The sequence below is a fragment of the Borostomias antarcticus genome (assembly GCF_949987555.1).
Source record: "Borostomias antarcticus genome assembly, chromosome: 10".
NCBI lineage: Eukaryota > Metazoa > Chordata > Actinopteri > Stomiiformes > Stomiidae > Borostomias > Borostomias antarcticus.
This window is the reverse complement of record NC_140243.1, coordinates 23,875,552-23,901,046: the sequence shown is the minus strand read 5'-3', so window position 1 is coordinate 23,901,046 and position 25,495 is coordinate 23,875,552. Positions and strand designations below refer to the sequence as shown.

Genomic DNA, 25,495 nt, shown 5'->3' with positions numbered 1-25,495 from the left:
TTTAAACAAAAAACACACACACACACACACCTCTCTCTCTCTGTGTGAGCAAACATGTTTATATTCACGGTCATTCACTGTTGACACTCACTAAACTCTAGACATGCCCTGAGACTTTAAGAGTTACTTTGGGTCTCTGTCCTCTGCTCGGCTCAGTTCCATTTCAAACCCGGCCCATACTGCACTCTGATATGTATAGACACTGATGTCTCTGGGCATGTAAGAGCTCATCAAACCCAACCCATCCTACATGACTCCCCTCCTACATACAGGCCCTGCATCCAAATGTGAAGGACTTGAGGTGCGTTTGATTTAACTCCTGCCATCTTAGACCCCGGAGCGGGCCCTGTCTACTCCACCTTCCAAATGGCGATCTTGCCGTCGAGGTGGGCGGAGCCGCTGAGGACGTAGCGGTCCTCGGCCGAGCACAGCGACTGGACGCTGTCGGTGTGAGCCAGCAGCTCCTTCTCAACCGTGTGCTGCTCCGCGTCCAGAACGTAGATCTTCCCCCGGACATGACCCTGACCGCGGGACTGGGGCTGGGTTTGGGACTGGGGCTGGGTTTGGGACTGGGGCTGGGTTTGGGACTGGGGCAGGGACAGGTACTGGATCTGGGACTCGGTCTGGGACTGATCCAGACCGTTGAACCCGGCGCCCCGGCAGCCCACCCAGATCTGGAGGAAAGACAAAGTACTCATTATGTTTCTGACATGACATGAGTGTGATCATCCAACCTTGACATGGTTCTCTGTGTGACTAAGTGATTGGTCGAGTGAGTAAATGACTGGGTAAGAAAGAGAGAGAGAGATACAGAGAGAGAGAGAGAGAGAGAGTGGGTGTGCGTTCACGCACACGTACGTGCATCTCTGCAGGGGTGTTGCGTGGAGGGTGAACGCCAGTCAACTCAAGCTTACCCACCTCTTTAAAACGAGGCTGAGCGTTTACTCGTCTATTTTCTGACCGACCGTGTTAATCGACGAGGGGAAGTACGGTGGGCGGACCCTGAACCGGACAGAGTTTACCCGCCTCTGTGTTTACAGTACCACTACACCCCTGCGGGTCCGTTGGCGTTTGTACCCACCTGATTCTTCACCTTGATCATACAGTTGACCCCAGCGCAGTCCGGCAGAAGGAGCCTCTTGAAGGGCTTGCTCAGGTCTCCGGAGCTCCACAGACACAGCTCCCCTGAGTCCCTACTGCTGGTCCACAGCTCATCCCTCTGAAACACAGGCGTAAGTAAGTCATTAGCCTTGAGAACCAATGGTTCTGGAGCCTAGTGGCCCATAGGGCAGGAGCCTATCTCCTGATTCCTTAGCATGAGGCAGCTTGATGAACAAGTCCACCCCCTGGACATGACGCTAGTATGTCTCAGGGATTTACCCCCAATCCAGCCCTTGATACTGAGTGCCAAGCAGTGAGGCATTGGGTACCATTTTTTATAGTCTTTGGTATGACTTAGCCGAGGATCGAACCCCTGACTTCCGAATCTCAGGGCGGACACTCTAACCACAAGACCACTGAGCTGGAAACACAAGCGAGCTGCAGGTTACTGCTGAACCCCCGTTGACAAGTTCAAATTACTCTTTCCTATTACCCAAAATAAACGATTCACCTTTTTGAATCGGAAATGAAATGAAATGAATCTTTGAAAATGTAATCTAATCCTATCACCGCGATTGCTAGAAGACTATACCAGCACGCTAGCCAGGCTGGCGTTATGGTGGATAAGTGAGGAAGAGGAGGGTGAGGAAGACGAACGGCAGCAGACCTCCAGGAAGAGGACGAAGCTGCTGAACTCGGCGGGAGGAGCTCGGAGGTCCTCGCCAAGCGACATCTTACGGTGCGGCGTTCCGTTCTTCCTCAGCTCCAGGATGCCGTCTGTAGCACCTGGTGACGCGCAGGACGGAGGAGGAGGAAAAAAACACAACGCTCTCCGTCCATTGGTTCAAGCTGGCCTCCGACAAACAATTCCACACACGCAATATGAACACACCGATGAGATTTGACACTGTTCGCTACCAAAGAAAGGTGAGAGTGTGTGTGTGTACTGTGCGTTTGTGTGTGTGTGTGTGTGTGTGTGTGTGTGTGTGTGAGTGTGTGTAGACCGTACATACAGCACCACAGGGCTCCGTTGTAGAGCTGTATGGACGTGAGCCTGTCACAGCTGAGGTGAAACTGCTTCTTCACTTCCAGAGTCGAGGCGTCCCACAGAATCACCGTCCCGTCCGCGCTGCAAGAGTAAGCCTGCGATTGGCTGAGAGGAGAGTGGGGGGAGTGGACATGTTTCACACAGGCCGGTGTTATGGTTTAACTCAGGCTACTCAGCGAGGACGGGCTCGTCAAGTACACCTCTGCCATCTGCTGGTTGGAAATAGTCAGTAAAATACTGTATGTCCCCGACGCAAACTCAGTACAGACCCTGGCAAAGTGTTTAGGTCATTTGAAGAAAGATTGATTCTTTGAATGATACTCTCGTCAGTATTCTGTTTTGGGGGGAATATGCGGAGGGTAAACTGACGTAGCTAGGACATGATTTGTAGTCTGTAGAGTCTTTACTTTGTAGTGCTGAACCTTGTCTTGTCTGTCCTGTCCAGGGCGAAGGCGGTGACCTCGTGGCGATGCTCGGTCAGCTGTTTGTTACACGACATGCTCCGCGTGTCGATGATGTAGATGACAGAGTCCTGGGAGCCAATCCACACTTGATCCTGGTCCAATCCCAGCATGCAGTTCTGAGAGGAGGAGAGCAAGGTTTCAAGTATACCGCCGCATGTACCTTCACCTCGCCGAGACAATAAAACAAGCAATAAAATAAAACAGTGCTTAGTACGCCTACGGCAATAAGAAAGTATCAGCAACAGAATACAATTATTTTAAAAGCAGAGAGACAGAGGGGGGGTCTACCATTACCACCAGGAGGCAGTGGAGAGAGGGAGGAATGGAGAGAGAGAGAGAGAGAGAGAGAGAGAGAGAGAGAGAGAGAGAGAGAGAGAGAGGAGGCAGAGTCAAGGCAAGGCAAGTTTATTTGTATAGTACATTTCAGCCACAGGGCAATTCAAGGTGCTTTACATGAGACATTAAAAGCATTAAAACAAAATGCAAGACATTATAGACATTTAAAACAAAAGGCAGGACAAATTAAAAGCATTAAAACAAAAAGCAAGACATTATAGACATTTAAAACAAAAAGCAGGACAAATAGAATACAGGAATAAAAGTTACAGTATACAGATAAACATAACTCCTCTTAGAAAGCAGTGGCAAAAAGAAAAGTCTTCAGGCTTGTTTTAAAAGAACCAAGAGTTGCAGCAGACCTGCAGTTTTCTGGAAGTTTGTTCCAGATATGTGGGGCATAAAAACTGAACGCTGCTTCTCCATGTTTTGTTTTAACTCTGGGGACAGAAAGCAGACCTGTGCCAGACGACCTGAGGGGTGGGTCAGTACCTATGTAATTCAATCTGCACATAGGCTGTTGTGAAGAAACAAAAATGAAGACACTCTTTATGTCATACTGTATCTTCAGCTATTATACAGCAGACAGATAGGACGTACAAACAGACGGACAGACAGACAGACAGACAGAGAGACGGACGGACGGACAGACAGACAAAGAGACGGACGGACAGACAGACAGACAGACAGACAGACAGACGGACGGACGGACAGACAGACAGACAAAGAGACGGACGGACGGACGGACAGACAGACAGACAGACAGACAGACAGACAGACAGACAGACAGACAGACAGAGACGGACGGACGGACGGACGGACGGACGGACGGACGGACGGACGGACGGACGGACGGACGGACGGACGGACGGACGGACGGACGGACGGACAGACAAAGAGACGGATGGACAGACAGACAGACAGACAGACGGACAGACAGACAGACGGACGGACGGACGGACGGACATCTTACCAGCTGTGAGGATCCGACCTGGATGCAGTCCTGCTCCATGGACCAGCTGGCGGCGTCGTACAGCACCACCCTGCCCCCGCTCAGGGCACACCACAGTTTGGGGTTGCCATCCCCGTCTGCCTCGCAGTAACTCAGCTGGCCTGTAGGGGGGGGGGGGTCATCCATGAGTTAGGGTAGTTAGATAGATCAGATAGATAGATCCTAATGATCGCAATAGAGTCCGAAGAGAGGCCAGCTTAAACCAAACGGAAACCATTCAGTAGCAGGTAAGAAGCGCATGACGCGTATGACGATGTTAGATGATACGAAATCAGCTCCTCGGTGTTGCAACCGTTCCACAGAGCGCAGGCTCGTGTCGACCCTAACTGGCCTCTACGTTTGCCACGGTGTTCAATGGCCAGTTGTTGTATGCGTGAACTACGTATGAACTCATACGCAGAATCCTGTCTCGTACGTTATTTGTCTGTTCATGACGGGTCCCACATTGTCCCCCGTGCTCTTGGTATGACTGAAAACACTCAACGTCAACCTCTCCTCCTCAACACATTAAAGGAGCTCTCACAAGGCCCCTATTAGTTTATCTGGATCATTTCCATTGGTCCGTCTGCAGCCAGCGGTCCTGGGCCTGAAAGCTCCTTTGTTGTCAGCTTGGCGCTGCTGCTAATGCAGAATTTGTCAATTTAACATTGTACACCATCATGCGGTCTTGTGACCGCCTGAGAAGACAGGGCCAGGCTGACAGGGGTAACAGAGAGAGAGAGAGGGCGTACAGTACAGGAGTAAATGAGAGGGACAGAGAGAGGGTCTACAGGACTAGAGGGACAGAGAGGGTCTACAGGACTAGAGGGACATAGAGAGGGTCTACAGGACTAGAGGGACATAGAGAGGGTCTACAGGACTAGAGGGACATAGAGAGGGTCTACAGGACTAGAGGGACATAGAGAGGGTCTACAGGACTAGAGGCACATAGAGAGGGCCTACAGGACTAGAGGGACAGAGAGAGGGCCTACAGGACTAGAGGGACAGAGAGAGGGCCTACAGGACTAGAGGGACATAGAGAGGGCCTACAGGACTAGAGGGACATAGAGAGGGTCTACAGGACTAGAGGGACAGAGAGAGGGCCTACAGGACTAGAGGGACAGAGAGAGGGTCTACAGGACTAGAGGGACAGAGAGAGAGAGGGTCTACAGGACTAGAGGGACAGAGAGAGGGTCTACAGGACTAGAGGGACAGAGAGAGAGAGGGCCTACAGGACTAGAGGGACAGAGTGAGGGCCCACAGGACTAGAGGGACAGAGAGAGGGTCTACAGGACTAGAGGGACAGAGAGAGGGTCTACAGGACTAGAGGGACAGAGAGAGGGTCTACAGGACTAGAGGGACATAGAGAGGGCCTACAGGACTAGAGGGACATAGAGAGGGTCTACAGGACTAGAGGGACAGAGAGAGGGCCTACAGGACTAGAGGGACATAGAGAGAGTCTACAGGACTAGAGGGACATAGAGAGGGTCTACAGGACTAGAGGGACAGAGAGAGAGAGGGCCTACAGGACTAGAGGGACAGAGAGAGGGCCTACAGGACTAGAGGGACAATGAGAGGGTCTACAGGACTAGAGGGACAGAGAGAGGGTCTACAGGACTAGAGGGACATAGAGAGGGCCTACAGGACTAGAGGGACAGAGAGAGGGTCTACAGGACTAGAGGGACATAGAGGGTCTACAGGACTAGAGGGACAGAGTGAGGGCCCACAGGACTAGAGGGACATAGAGAGGGTCTACAGGACTAGAGGGACAGAGAGAGGGTCTACAGGACTAGAGGGACAGAGAGAGAGAGGGTCTACAGGACTAGAGGGACAGAGAGAGGGTCTACAGGACTAGAGGGACAGAGAGAGGGTCTACAGGACTAGAGGGACAGAGAGAGGGTCTACAGGACTAGAGGGACATAGAGAGGGTCTACAGGACTAGAGGGACAGAGAGAGAGAGGGTCTACAGGACTAGAGGGACAGAGAGAGGGTCTACAGGACTAGAGGGACAGAGAGAGAGAGGGCCTACAGGACTAGAGGGACAGAGTGAGGGCCTACAGGACTAGAGGGACAGAGAGAGGGCCTACAGGACTAGAGGGACATAGAGAGGGCCTACAGGACTAGAGGGACAGAGAGAGGGCCTACAGGACTAGAGGGACATATAGAGGGTCTACAGGACTAGAGGGACAGAGAGAGGGTCTACAGGACTAGAGGGACAGAGAGAGGGTCTACAGGACTAGAGGGACAGAGAGAGGGTCTACAGGACTAGAGGGACATAGAGAGGGCCTACAGGACTAGAGGGACATAGAGAGGGTCTACAGGACTAGAGGGACAGAGAGAGGGCCTACAGGACTAGAGGGACATAGAGAGAGTCTACAGGACTAGAGGGACATAGAGAGGGTCTACAGGACTAGAGGGACAGAGAGAGAGAGGGCCTACAGGACTAGAGGGACAGAGAGAGGGCCTACAGGACTAGAGGGACAATGAGAGGGTCTACAGGACTAGAGGGACAGAGTGAGGGCCTACAGGACTAGAGGGACAGAGTGAGGGTCTACAGGACTAGAGGGACAGAGAGAGGGTCTACAGGACTAGAGGGACAGAGTGAGGGTCTACAGGATAAGAGGGACAATGAGAGGGTCTACAGGACTAGAGGGACATAGAGAGGGCCTACAGGACTAGAGGGACAGAGAGAGGGTCTACAGGACTAGAGGGACAGAGAGAGGTCCTACAGGACTAGAGGGACATAGAGAGTCTACAGGACTAGAGGGACAGAGAGAGGGTCTACAGGACTAGAGGGACATAGAGAGAGTCTACAGGACTAGAGGGACATAGAGAGGGCCTACAGGACTAGAGGGACATAGAGAGGGCCTACAGGACTAGAGGGACAGAGAGAGGGCCTACAGGACTAGAGGGGCAGAGAGAGGGTCTACAGGACTAGAGGGACAGAGAGAGAGAGGGCCTACAGGACTAGAGGGACAGAGAGAGAGAGGGCCTACAGGACTAGAGGGACAGAGAGAGGGCCTACAGGACTAGAGGGGCAGAGAGAGGGTCTACAGGACTAGAGGGACAGAGAGAGGGCCTACAGGACTAGAGGGGCAGAGAGAGGGTCTACAGGACTAGAGGGACAGAGTGAGGGCCTACAGGTCTAGAGGGACAGAGTGAGGGTCTACAGGAGTGTGGCTGGCCAGAGGGACACAGAGAGGCCTTTCAGACATTAGAACATTCTCAACTGTCTTTGTCTTGGGACCAGCATCAGTCCCAGTGATGACTGGGAGGTACAGTTGATTCACTTACTCTAGACAAATGTATTTATTGTAAGTCACATTGGATAAAACCGTCTGCTAAATGACCAAAATGTCAAATGTAAATGTAGTCCACAGACCAGGGGTTGGGATAATGTGAGTCATTGAGCTGAGGGCTGAAGGATTGACCGTGCCTTCTCCGCCAATCAGCACAGAGGTGGAAAGACCGACAACGTCACTGCAGCCCTCTCTGAGTGAGCTGATGCAAGAGTTTGGCCTTGGCACTTCAGCCAGCCTTGAGTCGACTGAACAGGAGGAAGGCATGGACTAGTCAAGGCCTGATATGGAGGAGGAGGGGCGCACAGAACACATTTGATATGGTCATGTTTGATAAGGTCATGTGTGATATGGTCATGTCTGATAAGGTCATGTGTGATATGGTCATGTCTGATATGGTCATGTCTGATATGGTCATGTCTGATATGGTCATGTGTGATATGGTCATGTGTGATATGGTCATGTCTGATATGGTCATGTCTGATAAGGTCATGTCTGATAAGGTCATGTTTGATAAGGTCATGTTTGATAAGGTCATGTTTGATAAGGTCATGTCTGATATGGTCATGTTTGATAAGGTCATGTTTGATAAGGTCATGTTTGATAAGGTCATGTCTGATATGGTCATGTTTGATAAGGTCATGTTTGATAAGGTCATGTTTGATAAGGTCATGTCTGATATGGTCATGTTTGATAAGGTCATGTCTGATATGGTCATGTCTGATATGGTCATGTCTGATATGGTCATGTATGATAAGGTCATGTTTGATAAGGTCATGTTTGATAAGGTCATGTTTGGGATTATGACTGAACGCCTCTAAGTCAGAATCCCCCCTAAACGTAACGATACCGTAGCGCCGCGGATCCTCGGTTGGTCAGCGATAGCCGACTCCGGTCGGTGAGCAGCCGTTCGTGACGGGGCTGGGGTGCGGCCGGATGATGGTCGCCCCTCTCCTGATGTACAATCATGTTCGTGGGGAACCTGGTGCTAAATCACTCGTTATGTGTTATTTGTATTGTAAAGCGCTTTGTGCATTCGTGCTGTGAAAGGCGCTATATAAATAAAGTTTACTTACTTACTTACTATAAGGTCATGTCTGATAAGGTCATGTTTGATAATTTCATGTCTGATAAGGTCATGTTTGATATGGTCATGTTTGATATGGTCATGTTTACATTACAAAAAAACAACAACAGAGTGGTGTATCTGCTGGTAGAGGAGCCAGTTTCCAAGGTAGTATAGAGATGCACATGTAAGTGCTACCCAGCTATTTAAGGATGCTAGGAGCAACCCATATACACTGGGAACTTAATATAGCACAGGGCAGGTACAGTAGAGTGTACTGATTAACTGCTTCAGTTAAGACGAGCCTATCCCCTGAATCTTTCATTACAACAGGGTAGCTCCTGAGGTCCAAACACAGCTGGTATCGAGTGATAAAGGAGCAGTACTGTTATAAGGTGTAGTGTAGGTGACCTTTGTGTGCCTGTTAGACTCTTAGGAGACACTGACCACAGGTTGACAGATTGCACTGGAAGAATATTAGCTCAGGAGCTCAGTATAGTGCAGTACACACCGTACAGTAGTGAGCTGCGTCGCTAGCTACAGTAGTGAGCTGCGTCGCTAGCTACAGTAGTGAGCTGCGTCGCTAGCTACAGTAGTGAGCTGTGTCTCTAGCTACAGTAGTGAGCTGCGTCGCTAGCTACAGTAGTGAGCTGCGTCGCTAGCTACAGTAGTGAGCTGCGTCGCTAGCTACAGTAGTGAGCTGTGTCGCTAGCTACAGTAGTGAGCTGTGTCGCTAGCTACAGTAGTGAGCTGCGTCGCTAGCTACAGTAGTGAGCTGCGTCGCTAGCTACAGTAGTGAGCTGTGTCGCTAGCTACAGCGTGTCTCACCCGGTGTGTAGAGAAGGACGTCCACTGTCTGTGGAGCTGCCAGTTCTGAGGAGGGGTTGATCTTGTGTTTAAGCGTCTCTGATGTTATCCTCGGCACCATCATTGGAACTGCTCACACAAGAAGAACCAGAGAGAGAACCAAGAAATGATGAACACTGGGTGAATTTAAATCAATTTTAAAAGACTATGAAACCAGTTATCTTGGTCAGCGCAACTGTGTTTGATAACTTTCCCTACAACTGATTCTTGCTGTGAAAGTAAGTCTCTGTATCGTCTGTTGTTATGTGTTAATGCTGTAACTTTGTTTCTGCTGCCTTCTTGGCCAGATCACTCTTGAAAAGGATAATTGAATCTCGATGCCTATCTGGTTAAATCAAGGATTTGATTTGATTTGAACATACTAACGTCATGTCATGCTAGGTCAACTTCCCCCGTGGAAACAAAATGCTAAATGCATGTTCTTCAAAAGATGTTTTCGGTCACACTGCATGACCAGGTAACGCTACCTTCATGTTTGACCCTGTCAAAGTATGCCAGTTTGGAGGCGGCGTAGATGGCCTTCTGACTCTGCAGGCAGCCCACCACCACGTCCATCAGCAGAACGTTGGTCAGGGCCTGCTGCATGTACTGGGGGTCCTAGGGAAGTTGGAGGAACAGGTTCTGGGATATACAGTAGGCTACTGTAGAAAAACATTACACTTACTGTAGAGTGCATTGTATACAGTGGTAGCTTTGCCTGTTGTGCATACTGTAGTTGCTACCAGAAGTGGTCTTAACGAAGTAATACTTAATATTTTTTGTGCAATATTCATTTCATTTCAAACATTTATTTATACCCGTAAAGCATTGCGGTTTCCCTCATTTACAGTGTTGAGGATATTCAATATTAACAGTTCAAAGTGCGTACTGCAATGATAACACAGAGAATTTGAGTACTGGTGAAAAGTAAGAACACAAGTCATAACAATTAACAGGAAGTCGACAGGAAGTGGCAGGTTAGGAGCAGGATAGTGGCATGAACTTTCTTTGCTTTGGCACAAGAGATTTCCCTTCTGAACGCTGGTCACATGATAAGCAGCATCGCTGTTCTTCATCAGCAGAATTCCTTCTCTCACACTCATTTCCTCTGAGCGTGTGTGCCACCCCTGACGGATGTAAGGAAACAATCCCCCCCCCCCCCCCAACCCCAACCCACCCCTCCTCTCCGATCCATACCTTGTGGTCGTCGGCCATTCTCCTGCCGGCCCACATCTCCTTGATCATGAGGTCCCAGAGGTCGCACTCCGCCTTCAGGTTGGCCTCAAACACCTCCTTCCTCTGGCTGCTCCGGATCTTCAGCGAGGGGATCTTCAGCAGGACGAACGGAGCGGATGAGATCTTCACCTCCTGAGGGAGGGAGGGCGAGAGGGGGACAGAGAGAGAGAGAGTGAAGGAGAGAGAGAGGAGGGAGAGAGAGAGAGAGATGGCAGATGGGTCATCATGGCAGTTTACATGTCCTGAGACATTAGTGACACATATTCCATCACGTTCCGTCATGTACGCTTGAGCTAATTAGCAGACGCCGTGTCTAAAGTGATGCGACTAGGTAAGGAGTTGAGGTGAGGAGTTGAGGTAAGGCGTTGAGGTGAGGAGTTGTCCGTCTGGCGCCCACCTCGATGTCTCTGAACTTGGTGACCTCCACGAAGCCAGGCCGTCCCACAGTGAGCAGGAAGAGCCTCTTCTGCGTCATGGCGATCTTGCCCACGCCGTGGCTGGTCTTGACGGAGGACGACAGCTTGTACACGCACTCGTTGTTGTCCAGGTGCTCGATGACCTCGCCGGGCAGGTGGACATCTTGTGCCTCCAGCTCGGTCTCCTTCCAGAAGGTGTAGAACACCCGAAATACCTCAGGGTCCACCTGCTCCTGCTGGCCTGCAGACACACACGCGCACACGCACGCACACACACACACACGTAATCACTGCTCTATCACACCTACACACCCATAACACTTCTAGGGTTCCTCCAAGCCAGTATTAAGGTTTTGTTAGGTATAGTGGTGTTGATCATGCAGTCAAATCAAATCTAGTTTGATTTGATCACGCAGTCAATGATGCTGACCGTCCACGCGCTTCTTCACAGAGCATGCAACACTTAACGACCACGCGCATGCATGCTAGTTTGTATTTTCTACTGTAACAGCCATGCACATTCAAACTACATACTACAAACAGCCCAGCTAGCAGGGAAACGGATACAGTGAGTTTACTGACTGAACTACAAGTGTTCAGTCTTTGTCATCTGGGGATGGCTCACATTAGCGATGCCGTGTTAAGCAGTGCTGTGTTAAGGTCTCGTCCAGTAATGGGGATGTGGCTCGGTCTAAGCAGAGAGGGTCCGAGCTACGTCGTAAGTGGAAATGTAGCATGTGTGTATGATGGGTGTCACCACCAACAGCGGATGCTACAGCGGTACAGCCATGCTATAGGGTATGGTCTCTCCTTACCTTCCCCTGTGGAGTCAAGGTAAAACACAGACTTCGACCGGGAGGCGGTGTCTGAACCCAACTTGCTCCTAACCGATTCTATGAGGGTAAATTGCAGGATAATCAGATGACACGCTGTCGCTGACTGTGTGCAATCGGGACAAGGGCCCACAGTCCTGCGTCAGAATAGACTAGACTAACGCATCAATCACAAGAACCAATCAAGCACTAATGTGTTTGATGTTCAAAACCACATGACTAACTGGTGGTTGGGTATGATCTAGCTATACTCTATGATCTATACAGCATCTACCCCTAACTACCTACAGATGTTAATCTTCAAATATGTTGCATTTACCGCCGCTGTGCGCGTCATAAACAGCTGCACCACCACTTGCTACCTCAAGAGGCAGCATAACATTTAAATGTACCCCGGTTGTTCATGCGGGCTTCTCAGTGCAGTGAACACAAGATTGACAGCCTGGTGTGGGAGTGGTAGTGAGCCTGCACTGTTAACAACTACATGTAGACTGCAGAAAATGTCTCCACTCTTAAGGGAAGGCGTTGTAGACAACACTTGAATGGCTTGGTGGTCTATAATTATTCCCAAACAAACCTTGTGTCCATGGGATTTCAGTGTCTTGCTCAAGGACACTTCGAAACGCTACCTCCTGAGCTATCTGCCATTCCATCCTGGACTGTTTGACAAGCATCAACATGTGCTCAGATCTCATCGCCCAAATCTAGTTGGCACAGCGGCATTCCTGGATCAGAGCCAGCACATTTCTTCTACCTGCAGCATTGAGTACCCTACAGACTGCATTGACTGAATAGTCCATGACACAGTGTGCCAATTTTTTGGATTCTCATAAGTTTGTATCGAGGTACAATTATCATTTACCACAAAGGAATATACATTATATGGGTGGGGGACAATATGTCTACTGTTTACATCTTGTTTTCTGTAATGTATATGGTAATGGACTGCAATTATATTACGCTTTTATCCAAAGCGCTTTACAATGGCCTCTCATTCACCCATTCAAAAACACATTCACACACCAATGGCGGCAGCTGTCATGCAAGGTGCCAGCCTGCTCATTGGGAGCAATTTGGGGTTCAGTGTCTTGCCCAAGGACACTTCGACATGTGGGGGAGGAGGCGGGATTCGAACCGCCGACCCTACGATCATTGGACGACCCGCTCTACCACTGAGCCACAGCCGCCCTACTATTATGAGACACATATCGGACAATTCATGAGAAACAGCCACTGCAACCAATACAGTAGCATTATTCACATCATAGCTACTGTTACAAAGGCAGGCTAGCCTTTAGCTTAGCAGGCTGGTACGCATGAAACCTGGGTTCAAACCCTGCTACTGCATGTCTCACACACACACAGCATTTCTTCATTCCCGCACCACCAGTGTAGACGTACCGACAGTGAGGGCGTCGAACAGGCGGTGTATGGTCGCCACGTCTCGGACTATCCCAGACTCCTGGACACACTTCACAAACTCCTCCCTCAGCAGGTGGCTCTTGGGCAGCTTGAACTTCTTGACGTGGTCGTCGTCGGGCTGGTCAGGAGCCACCTCCCGGTCCTTCTTCACCTGGCAGATGAGACGCTTGAGCTCGGGCCGGCGGTCGGCCAGGCAGCGCTCGCTCTTCTGCAGGGAGTCCACCAGACTCCTCACCAGCTGGGTGGGGAAGATCTCCACATCCGTCTGGCGGAGTAGAGTAGAGAAAAGTAGAACAGAGTAGAGTAGAGCGGAGAGTAGAATTATCGAAAGCCCCTCTCCACCCCCCAGTCTATCCCCCCCCCCGCTCCTCCTGCCTACCACCAGCCCCCGCCCCCCACCCCCTCTCCACCCCCCAGTCTACACCAACCCCCCCTGCTCCCACCTTGTAGAGGTTCTGGAAGTCGCTGAGGGCGTCGAGGCGTCGGGAGCACAGCGTGTTGATGAAGCCGCGCAGGTAGAGGAACCGCGCCAGAAGGGCGGAGTTCTCCGGGGGAACGCAGAACATGGCCTTCCCCAGCAGCAGCAGCAGCTGGCTGTAGTACGTCTGCACGTACTGGAAGGCCAGCGGGGGAGGGAAGTCTGGCAGCTTGAACGTCTTGATGGGCTTGGCCTGGATCTTCAGGGCTGGGGCGGATGGGAGTCAAGAAGAGAGTAGGAGTGTGATTGTGTATGTGTGTCTAGGTGTAGGTGTGTGTGTGTGTGTTTGTGCTCGTGTGTTTGTGTGTGTGTGTGTGTGTGTACAGTATGTGTGTGTTTGTGTGTGTGTGTGCGTGTATGTGTGTGTGTGTGTGTGTGTGCGCGCATGTATGTGTGTGTGTGTGTGCGCGCATGTATGTATGTGTGTGTGTGTGCGCGTGCGTGTGTGTGTGTCAGGCTGTCACCGCTCTCCGGGATGATGATCTTGGTGGGCGGGGTCTGTCTCAGGAAGCTGATGGAGCGCTCCTCCCCCAGGTTGGGCAGACTCATGCCCAGGTGCTTGTTGAGTCGGGGCGGCTCACAGCTGTTCTTCCTGGCCTGGATCTCTTTCATGGTAGGCCTCCGTGGGTTGTCCACCATCGCCTTCATCCTGTGTGTGTGTGTGTGTGTGTGTGTGTGGGGGGGGGGGTGTATGTGTGTGTGTGTGTGTGTGTGTGTGTGTGTGTGTGTGTGTGTGTGTATGTGGAGGGTTTGGTGGGTGTGCATAGCACTCGTGTTAAACACACTAGTTATAGTGGAGGAAGTCAAACCCATTTAAACGCTTCATAGATTTTAAGTGTGAGTACAAAAACAGAAAAAGCTCACGTGTGTTAACTGTAGCTGCAGTACTGATGGAGAAAAATAAAGGGAGGGGGAGGAGAGAGAGAGAGAGAGAGCGAGAGAGAGAGAGAGAGAGAGAGAGAGAGAGAGAGAGAGAAGGTGGGAGATCTTACTTCTGTGTCTCTGATCGTGTGTTTAGCTCCATGCGAGTGAAAGCGTCCATCTTCCTATTGAGTCTGTCTTTCAGGAAGGAGTGAAAGATGTATGTCTCCAAAACCTAAAAAACAATACCACATAGTAAAAGGACATTACAGAAACACTGGCTAGTGGCTACTTAATAGTATAGTTTAGTGATGGTCTAGTAGTGGTGAAGGGATCTGTGAGAAGATGTCTTCAGTGGTGACTGTACCTTCTTGTAGAAGGGCTGGTCTGCAGGTTCTCTGGTCTTGAGGAACTCCTCACTGTTGAAGACTCTGTGTTCATAGTTGAGATGACCACTCACCTCCCTGAGAGACAGACAGAGAGACAGAGACAGACAGACAGACAGACAGACAGACAGACAGACAGACAGACAGACAGACAGACAGCAGGACAAGGGGCCATCAATGCACAGGCTTCACGTCACAGACCACACGGACATACCACAGATCTATGAGGTACAGTTAGGTCCATAAATATTTTGACATTGACACAATTTTCATCATTTTGGCTCAGTACACCACCACAATGGATTTGAAATGAAAAATGTAATTGAATAACTGTTGCCAACTCTCAATATGAAATCCAAAGAGCTGTCATTATCAGTGAAGCAAGCCAACATTAGCCTGAAAAATCAAAACAAACCCCTCAGAGAGACAGCAAAAACATTAGGTGTGGCTGTTTGGTACATTCTTAAAAAGAAAGAATGCACGGGTGAGCTCAGCAACACCAAAAGACCCGGAAGACCACAGAAAACAACTGTGGTGGATGACAAGAATTATTTCCCTGGTGAAGAAAGACCCTTTCACAACAGTTGGCCAGATCAAGAACACTCCCCAGGAGGAAGGAGTATCTGTGTCAAAGTCAACAATCAGAAGACTTCACAAGAGTAAATACAGAGGGTTCACCACAAGATGTAAACCACTGGTGAGCCTCAAAAACAGGAAGACCAGATTATAGTTTGCCAAAACATCTAAAAGCCAGTACAGTTCTGGAACAACATCCTATGGACAGATGAGACAAAGATCAACTTTGTACCAGAATGATGGGAAGAGAAGAGTATGGAGAAGGGAAGGAACTGCTCATGATCCAAAGCACCACCTCATCAGTGAAGCATGATGGTGTTAGTGTTATGGCATCGGCATGTATGGCTGCCAATGGAACTGGTTCCCTTGTATTTATTGATGATGTGAATGCTGACAAAAGCAGCAGGATGAATTCTGAAATGTTTTGGGCAATATTATCTGCTCATATTCAGCCAAATGCTTCAGAACGCACTGGATGGCGCTTCACAGTGCAGATGGACAATGATCCGAAGCATACTGCGAAAGCAACCAAGGAGTTTTTCCAAGGCAAAGAAGTGGAATGTTCTGCAATGGCCAAGTCAATCACCTGACCTGAATCCAATTGAGCATGCATTTCACTTGCTGAAAACAAAACTGAAGGGAAACCGCCCAAAGAACAAGCAGGAACTGAAGACAGTTGCAGTAGAGGCCTGGCAGAGCATCACCAGGGACGAAACCCAGCGCCTGGTGATGTCTATGGGTTCCAGACTTCAGGCTGTCATTGACTGCAAACAATTTGCAACCAAATATTAAAAATAAAATTTGTTTATGATTATGTTAGTTCATCCAGTTACTTTTGGTCCCTTAAAAAGGGGGGTACCACATATGTTGTAATTCCTACACTGTTCACTTGATTTTGATGTAAATACCCTCAAATTAAAGTTGAAAGTCTGCACTTAAAGCACATATTGAATGTTTTATTTCAAATCCATTGTGGCGGTGTACAGGGCCAAAATGATGGAAATTATGTCAATATCCAAATATTTATGGACCTAACTGTATATATGTTCATATAAACAATTATGTCTGTCCAACAATTACTGTATATCACTACAACATCAGGAGGATTCGCCCTTTCCTCACTGATGAAACGGTGCAGGTGCTCATCCAGGCCCTTGTTATCTCCCGCCTGGACTACTGCAACTCCTTCCTTGCTGGGGCCGCGGCATCAGCCATTAAACCCCTGGAACTTGTCCAGAAAGCTGCTGTTCGCCTGGTGTTCAACCACCCCAAGTTCTCCCACACAGCTTCCCTTCCCTCTGGTACTAGCCTACTACTTGCCAGAACTCATAAGTGCATCTTCTCTCTAAAACAAGTGACTAAGAGCATAATCTTGTGCTGAAGTCAAAGTGCAAGAATAGTGATCTAAAATACAATACAATACAATAAAATACAATAAGTGCTTAGGAGGGAGGATTGTTGTACTACTTCTTGAAGGGATGAGTTTTGAGCCTGAGACGAAAGATAGGCAGCGACTGCTGTGGGCAGTGGGCAGTTCGTTCCACCACTGCAGGGCCAGGACAGAGAAGAGCCGTGACCGTGTTGATTGACCGCAGGGGCCTCGGAGTGACGGAGCAACCAGTCGCCCCAAGGTAGCAGAGCGTAGCGGTCGGGAGGGGGTGTAGGGTTTGACCATGGCCTGGAGATAGGAGGGGGCTGTTCCTTTCATTACCCTGTAGGTTAGCGCCAGAGTTTTAAACTGGATGCGAGCCGCTACAGGGAGCCAGTGTAGGGAACGGAGAAGGGAAGTTGTGTGGGAGAACTTGGGATGGTTGAACACCAGGCGAGCAGCACCTTTCTGGACAAGTTCCAGGGGTTTAATGACTAACGCCGGTGTCCCAGCGAGGAGGGAGTTGCAGTAGTCCAGGCGGGAGATGACCAGGGCCTGGATGAGCACCTGCGCCGTTTCATCACACTACATCAACAATACATAACACCAAATACTAGCACTTTGGATAAAGTAAACACTAGGTATATACAGTAAAAGATGAAAAGGCCATTGTGTGTACACAGCCCAGTACAGCCTTGGCCAGGCCGTGAGCAGACCTGAAGATGTTGACGATGAGCTCCAGGGTGATCTTCTGGACCTCCTGGTTGAGCTGGCGCTGCCACTGTCTCCTCTGGGCACGCAGCTCGTTGAGGTCTGCTCCGCTGGCCTGGTGGCACACATGCAGGTCGTAGTGCAGCTGGAGACTCTTCCTCCTGCAGAGGAGGAGGAGGAGGAGGAGGGGACACACACTCACTGATAGATGTTTCACCATCACATACGTCATGACAGTCGATAAACAACACACAAACAAAGAACAATGTGGAAGGGGAGACACATCAATACATGTGGCAGCAAAAGAAAAATAATTCTGTAACAAAATGGACTAATACAGCTGTATTGTATTTGTATTGCACAGTACCAAATTTCCCCCACAGGGATTACTTAAAAAAAAAAAGATTATTAGACCTTTATTTAACCAGGTAAGCTTATACTAAAGTATCTTATCTATCTTATCTGATAGGTTGACTATGGGGAATCAGTCACCTGACACACAGACTACATGGATACTCCTGTGTTTTGCTTTGGGTAGTCTATTTGAAGAGCCCAGGTAAAAGGTTTTTCATATCTGGCAAACCAGCCTGATCTCAGCTAATGAATAACATGTTCCGACGTTTCTGTCAAACCCTGCAGGTATCTATGTAACTAATGTAGCCTACTGTAGCTAACTAACGTAGCCTAGCTGACTAACGTAGCCTAGCTAATGTGTCTACAGAAGAGGAAAACAAGCGTCAGATCAGATATATAAACAAGTTATTTTGATAAACTGGCCACATTTTGGGAATCTACATGGTTACATTTTCGCCTGAAAACATACACAAACTTCAGAAAGTGAAAATTGCTCTCCAAAATTGCTCTTTTGGTCGAAGCAGTGGAGAGGGTGCATGGGATTGTGGGATATCTTGACAAACGAAGGCTACATCTGTGCTGCCTTCAAAATCTGCCCAGTTGGGGGCACCTCAGCAGGCAGCATATTTGTAAATATTTGATTGGGACATGACTTGATGTCTCCCTGCCCCCGAATGCTGCCTTAATAGGCGGTATTTTAGCTGTTTGAGACACAGCCCATGGTAACAGCGGTGTTGGCAACTCTGCCCAAAATGTCCGACCCTATAGGACTACAACCTGCCAAACTGACCCTGGTATTTCTTTGATTGAGCACACCTGGACTCAATCTACAATCAAGCAAGACAAGCCAAAAAACATTTCAAACCCCAGTTAGATACAGATGCCGTCGACTCCGATTACTATCAGAGCTGCCAGACTGATGTGAAGTGAAACGAGACACATACAGTGAACAATATCATACAAACCATGTTCAAACATGTCAAAACTATTTTGTCCACACTATTTTCAGTGCCACTTTCTTACACAAGAATCTAGCAGGTGAGCACATGAAACAGGACTGGTGGGGTACAGCAACGCAAGGCTTGCCAGGCTTTAGCTCGGTGAGCTATTGGGAGTGCCCTACCTCTGTGTGAAACACTCTGTCGCGGCCAGAGGGACGTCCGGCAGGTCCACTGTCTCTGAGCAGGAGGACGACACGGTCCCATCGTCTATGTTGATCAGGACCAGGTCTGCTGTCTCCTGGGACATGATCATAGAGGACAGGGGAGAGAGGGAAGGTGAGAGAGAGTGACAGAGCAAATGAGCGAGCGAGCGAGAGAGAGAGAGGACTAGAACATTCCTGTTACAGTAGCTCTCTGTCACACTACTCAATCATCTCACTTGATTCAAATTAATGTTCAAGTTTCAACTTTATTTGTCCAGAGGGCCAGTAGAATACACTCACTGTCTGTGCCTGCCTCACAGGAAAGAGAAAACTACAAGTACCATGAACGTCCAAACGATTACGCTTTATCTGAACACCGCCTCATCCACTAAGTTCTCATTTTCCACTGTACAGCTACCGACGCTGAACTGAACTAACTTCATATGTCTACCGAGGCTACCTACTGTACCAAGTACAGTATATCCTCCTGGGGTTCAACTCACGGAAGCCACCTCCTCGTAGTGGCTGAGGTGGCAGCCCATGAGGAAGGCAGTGGGCGCCATGACGAAGTCCAACATCTGTCTGGAGAGGACGGGGACGTAGGGGTGCTGCCAGCTGAGGGGGTGGACGTAGAGCATGAGACACTCGGCCACCAGGGTCAACCGAGACCAGTCGGAGGAGAAGAACACCACCTTCTGCTCCATGAGGATGCTGGTGATGATCTGGAGGAGCACACGCACACACACACACACACACACGCACACACACACACACACACACATGCACACACATACACACATGCACACACATACACACACAAACACACACACAAATGCATGAATGTGCACGCGCTCGCGAATGTACGTACACATACACACACACACACACACACACACACACAAACACTCTATATCACCCTAGCTATAGTCATGATGATCTTCAGGGGGTTGAATGTACTGTACTCATCATGGCCACTAGTGCACGTGTCATCTCCACAAGCCTACGCGCACGCCGTGAGGATGGTCAAGCCTACGCGCACGCCGTGAGGATGGTCAAGCCTACGCGCACGCCGTGAGGATGGTCAAGCCTACGCGCACGCCGTGAGGATGGTCAAGCCTGCGCGCACGCCGTGAGGATGGTCAAGCCTACGCGCACGCCGTGAGGATGGTCAAGCCTACGCGCACGCCGTGAGGATGGTCAAGCCTACGCGCACGCCGTGAGGATGGTCAAGCCTGCGGCCTCCAAAGATGACTGGTTTCCTCTGGCGCCGCCGGGTCTGTTCTCCTCACCTGGAGCAGCTGAGCGGACCTGAAGCAGAGGAAGGGGAGGTGGAGGTCCAGGTCTACAGCTGGGTGCTCCTTGTCCTCCCTGGAGGGCAGGACGATGGTCAGGGGGTGTAGACTGAACATCTGCCACCAGGAAACACAGCATCATCAACATCAGCAATAAGTGGGCAGGAAACAGGACAGGAAACAGGACAGGAAACAGGACAGGAAACGGGACCGGACATACAGGACCACCACTCAACTGTAGAAGAGTAGGCTGCATATCCGGATTAAAGATACAGAGAAAACACACAATCAACATCAGCTACAGAAATCTGGTCTATTTTATGTGTAATCAATCACCATTGTCGACAGCAGCTGCTTGTTCCTTCTACCACTTTTTGTAACTTCTACAATATGTTTTCATTAAAGTCTAATGGACTTTACAAAAAGTAGGTGACATTGTTGGGTTTATATACAGAGTGAAGCACGCCCTACAATTTCAGGGGTGCAGACTAACGGAATAACAACATATAAGGAAGTCGCACATTCAAATTTTCTCCGCTGTGATTTTAATAGACTGTTTTGGGGCAAAGGCTCGAGAACATTTGAGTGTGCAACTTTCTTATTTGCGACATTGTTTTTTTTTCTTCCCTGTCTTGACCAATGAGCACGTCCCTCATCACTCTGTCTAAACCAATGAGCACGTCCCTCACCATTCTGTCTAAACCAATGAGCACGTCCCTCACCACTTGCAGCTGTCCCGGTGGAGGGATGGGCACCAGCGCCAGCTTGGCGGCGAACTCCTTCGCCCGCTCCTCCAGCTCCGACATCCTGCAGATCCTCAGCTGCACCAGCAGACTGCAGGGGGGCACACAGGGAGGGGAACGGCGTGAGGGGAACGGCGTGAGGGGAACGGCTTGAGGGGAACGCCGTGAGGAGAACGCCGTGAGGAGAACGCCGTGAGGGGAACGGCGTGAGGGGAACGCCGTGAGGAGAACGCCGTGAGGGGAACGCCGTGAGGGGAACGCCGTGAGGACGGGCTGTGGAGGCGGTCCTTCCGAGCGCTGGTTTCTAACGCTAGACGGAGCCGCTCTTTGGGTAGAGAAGGAATCCGCCCATTTCCTGGACTCAAGAAACGCTGGTTCACTGCTCTGTATGTTCTTACAGACAACAGACAAACATTTCCCAGGAGCTCCATCGTCTCGTTGAGAGAGGTCAGGGAAGAATTTTTACAGCTCACTTTTCTGGACCCCGGGTGAAACTGTTTTTTTGCTTCCCTCTGGAGTATGTAGGGGTGGGACCTATGCCCACCCCCCCATTGCTCTCTATAAAGCGCATTGTGTTGCCTCTGTGTATGAAATGCACTATACAAATAAAGTTTGATTTGATTCGATTTGGTTGAAAACAGCCAGAGTTGTCACAATGCCGCGTCTTGGCACATTGGCACGTCGTACGACGGACAGATAGAGAGAACGTATCGAAGAGGCTCTGTGTGACAGAGAGAACATCTCAACGTTCACTAGACAGCGTACGAGAGGCCAGGAGAGACCTGATGGTGAAGAGTATGCTCTTCAGCCGAGGCTCACCATGACAGGCAGTCCCTCAGAGCGGTGTAGTACGGGTGTTTGGAGATCACACAGATGGCGTAGGGCGCGTAGATCTTCGGAGGCTTCGGATACCATGACCAGTGTCCGTTCTGGTAGAAGCCTGTCCCTTCCTACAAGAACAGACAGGACGTCACGAGATGGAGTCTTTGGTAGATAACAGCATCAGATAGAGAGATCCTAGAGGTAAAGGTGTGTTGCATTTTGTAATATCCGATTCACACGCACATACACACGCACACGCAAACACTCACATGCACACACACACCACAAACGCACACACACAGACCTGGAAGGATCTGTAAAACTGGGCCACTACACCGTGGGTCTTGTTGCCAAACACGTCGGTGAAGACCAGGAAGTGGAATCGCTCTTCTCTCTGCTCATTGCTCAGTTGAAGCCCCCCTGATAAAAGAAACGAGCAGAAAACTCTAAGTCTCCAAAACGTCTCGGCTATTTACAGCCTCACAGCCCCTTCTCTAAGGCCCTGGCCTCCAGCCTCCAAACCCCAACCTGCAACCTCAAGCCCTCAGCCTTCAAAGTCCAGCCCCAAGTTCCCTACCCCTAGCCCCCAGCCTCTAGCCCCTCCCTCCCAGCCTCCAGCCCCTACCCTCCAGCCTCTAGCCCCTACCCTCCAGCCTTTAGCCCCTACCCCCCAGCCTCTAGCCCCTACCCTCCAGCCTCTAGCCCCTACCCTCTAGCCCCTCCCCTCCAGCCCCTACCCCCCAGCCTCTAGCCCCTCCCCTCCAGCCCCTACCCCCCAGCCTCTAGCCCCTACCCTCCAGCCTTTAGCCCCTACCCCCCAGCCTCTAGCCCCTACCCCCCAGCCTCTAGCCCCTACCCTCCAGCCCCTCCCCCCCAGCCTCTAGCCCCTACCCTCTAGCCCCTCCCCCCCAGCCTCTAGCCCCTACCCTCTAGCTCCTCCCCCCCAGCCTCTAGCCCCTCCCCCCCAGCCTCTAGCCCCTACCCTCTAGCCCCTCCCCCCCCCAGCCTCTAGCCCCTACCCTCTAGCCCCTCCCCCCCAGCCTCTAGCCCCTCCCCCCCAGCCCTCCTATCCCATGCCCCTTACCTGGGAAACACAGCTGAGGCAGGGCCATGAGGTCGATGTCTTTTGGGACACTAACGTCCTCGTTGGCCCCGTCCTCTCCTCCTCCCCCTCCCTCTCCGTCTCCTCCGGGGTCAGCAGGGGGCGGGGCAGGCCTCTCCCTCTTCTTCTTGATGAAGGAGCGCCGTCTCTGCATGGGGCCGAAGGGCCCATGACCCTGGGACTCCCCGGGGCGCGCTCTGCTCACGAAGGGGGGCACGTGCACGTGAAGCACCTCCGAGTCTAACAGAGGGAGGTCCGCCAGCCCATTGCCCTGCTGAACGCATCGACACAAGATGATTACTTTACTTAGCGTTGATTTACAGGGGGGCGAGCACACTGAGCAACATTGGTGTTAATGTGCCAGTTTTAAAGTACTGTACACAGACAACCTTTCCCACCTTTGCTCGTGTCTTATTCATTGCAATTGAAACGGCGAAAACCTGCATACCCTACTGTATATCTCATTGTACTGCACATTGTGTGTGAATGTATGTGTGAATGTTTGTTGTACAGGAACCTAATAACACCAGGGCCGGTACCTGGTCGAATTTGGTGTGTGTGTGTGTGTGTGTGTGTGAGAACCACTGAACCACTAATTCTTCCCTAGGCTGTCCCTATAAATACTAAAATATAGTTCTAGTCTGGCGAGAGCTGATGTTTCTAACCTGGTAAACCTCTTTGAGTTTCTCACTAGAGGCCCCCACCACCACACAGGCTTCCAGCAAGACCGGAGGGAGATGTTCCACCATGAGAACCTGCAGCACAGTAATGGGATGTTCCTCTGGTCCTTAGGAACACAATGTACAGTAGCATAACAGGGAAGGATTCACGTCTGCAAGAGAGAGAGAGAGAGGAGAGAGAGAGAGAGAGAGAGAGAGAGAGAGAGAGAGAGAGAGAGAGGGCGGAGCTTCCATGAGCAAGACTGTGTTCATCCAAGTCAAGATCATTAGTCTCTCTGTTTTAAGCATAATGGCAGCAGATGTCTGACCAGCCATAGGGCATGTCTATGATCTCACCTTAAATTAGTCCAAAACACCATCAACAACAACAACAACAACCAAACAAACACACAGTTAAGAAGCCTGGAGGCCAGGTTGACAGTTCCTCTGACCAGCAGGATAGAAGCCACATCAAAGACATGCATCCTCTGCCAGCGAGATCATAACAGAGCCGTTAAAGAACAACGTCATGACTTCACCTGACCCTGCAGAGACTGAAACCCTGTAATCTGGCTTCTCACCAACAGAACCCATGATTGATCTCAAACAAGGACATTCTGTGTTTGGCGATACCTGGTACCAACGCAAAGATAATATTTATCTTCCCAGGGAGGCCTGAAAAAATCATGTCTTCCTAATTGACATATGACCTATGTCACATTCCGATCACATTCCGTCACAGAAAGCTGAGACTCTTCACTGAGCCTGTATCACTCTCCTTCTCTTGCCAATAAACAGCTATCCTCTGGGATCTGGCATTCTTTGGGTGTGTGCTTTTATTTCAGACAGTTGCCAAGTTCTCTTAGCCCCAACCCCAGGAGGTTAGGGTTAGGGGTGGGGAAGGGGTCACATCCGCACTCCTCTCCTCCTCCTCTACCGCTCAGGACACAGAAAGTGGGAACTGCCCTGTTCTCAAAGAGCACACTCATAAATTGTGGTTAAGTAATGAGTATACTCTGGGTCCACTGAAAAAAAAAGTTGGCATATTCCATATACCGTCGACTACACTACTGCTGCTACCATGACGTTGACCTCTGGAGGAAAAACATAAACGGATCTCAACTTTAATCTAATTTCCTTGCTCGAGGGTCGCTCGGCTGGGCAAAATTAGATTAATGTGTGCTGAAGAAGACAGTTAGTACTCTTCAATAGATCAGAGTGAGAGAAAGCGCTGCTGCTGAGTTGAGTTGTTGGAAGGAGGGGATATCTTCAGAGTTGTGTAGCCTACTGGAATCTGAATTTATAAATGTTGACTGACCAGAGAGGATCCACCTGACCTGCGTTTATTTTGCGTTCACAAGTCAAATAGTTGTTTTCCAGTCGAGTCAGCTGGTTGAAGAGGCGGCTGTCAGCTGGCCCAGGTCACATGATCCACATACATCACCTCATTATAGCAGCAGAAAGACACGTGGACGATATGAAATCCCGATCAGGGACAGTTATGATTACAGAGCAGACATCCATGACAGAGCATATGTAGAGATATATCATCCGAAGTTCCAGTCAGGACAAGTATAGATATTGTCCGCAGGAGTATAGATATTGTCCTCAGGAGTATAGATATTGTCCTCAGGAGACATCTTCACTGGAGACCTGTGAAGTTTTCCCGAGGACCAACAGTCACCTCACTGACAGGTGTCAGTTAGTTACCCCCCCCCCCCCCCCAAGACACAGGCTTACATAGGCTCTATAACAGCAGACCTACGCCAATAGTCAGTAGCCCCCCCCCCCCCATTCATAGCTTGGTATGTGTCCCCTACCATTGACAGCCTACAAGCTTGAAGAGATGATAGCCTATATGACAAGAATTATAATAGAACAGAATTGTATTATTTTCGTATCACCCGCTGGACAGCACAGTAGCTACAGTAAGACAGCAT

The 25,495-nt window shown here is 50.1% G+C and overlaps 1 protein-coding gene across 1 annotated transcript; it reads right to left on the bottom strand.

Annotated features, from left to right (window-relative positions):
- Positions 1-350: 350 nt before the first annotated feature.
- Positions 351-23,645, bottom strand: LOC311314306 (DENN domain-containing protein 3-like; the record flags this gene model as incomplete). Its single annotated transcript, XM_084444645.1, has 25 exons — positions 351-539; positions 1,052-1,219; positions 1,769-1,887; positions 2,115-2,254; positions 2,572-2,729; positions 3,923-4,062; positions 9,134-9,241; positions 9,640-9,769; positions 10,349-10,519; positions 10,785-11,044; positions 13,038-13,323; positions 13,502-13,743; positions 14,001-14,185; positions 14,529-14,632; positions 14,765-14,861; positions 17,445-17,600; positions 18,917-19,032; positions 19,441-19,659; positions 20,227-20,346; positions 20,952-21,063; positions 21,792-21,922; positions 22,099-22,214; positions 22,879-22,965; positions 23,071-23,167; positions 23,562-23,645. The coding sequence occupies 25 exons, from the start codon at positions 23,643-23,645 to the stop codon at positions 351-353; spliced, it is 3,735 nt and encodes a 1,244-aa protein (XP_084300771.1).
- Positions 23,646-25,495: the final 1,850 nt, after the last annotated feature.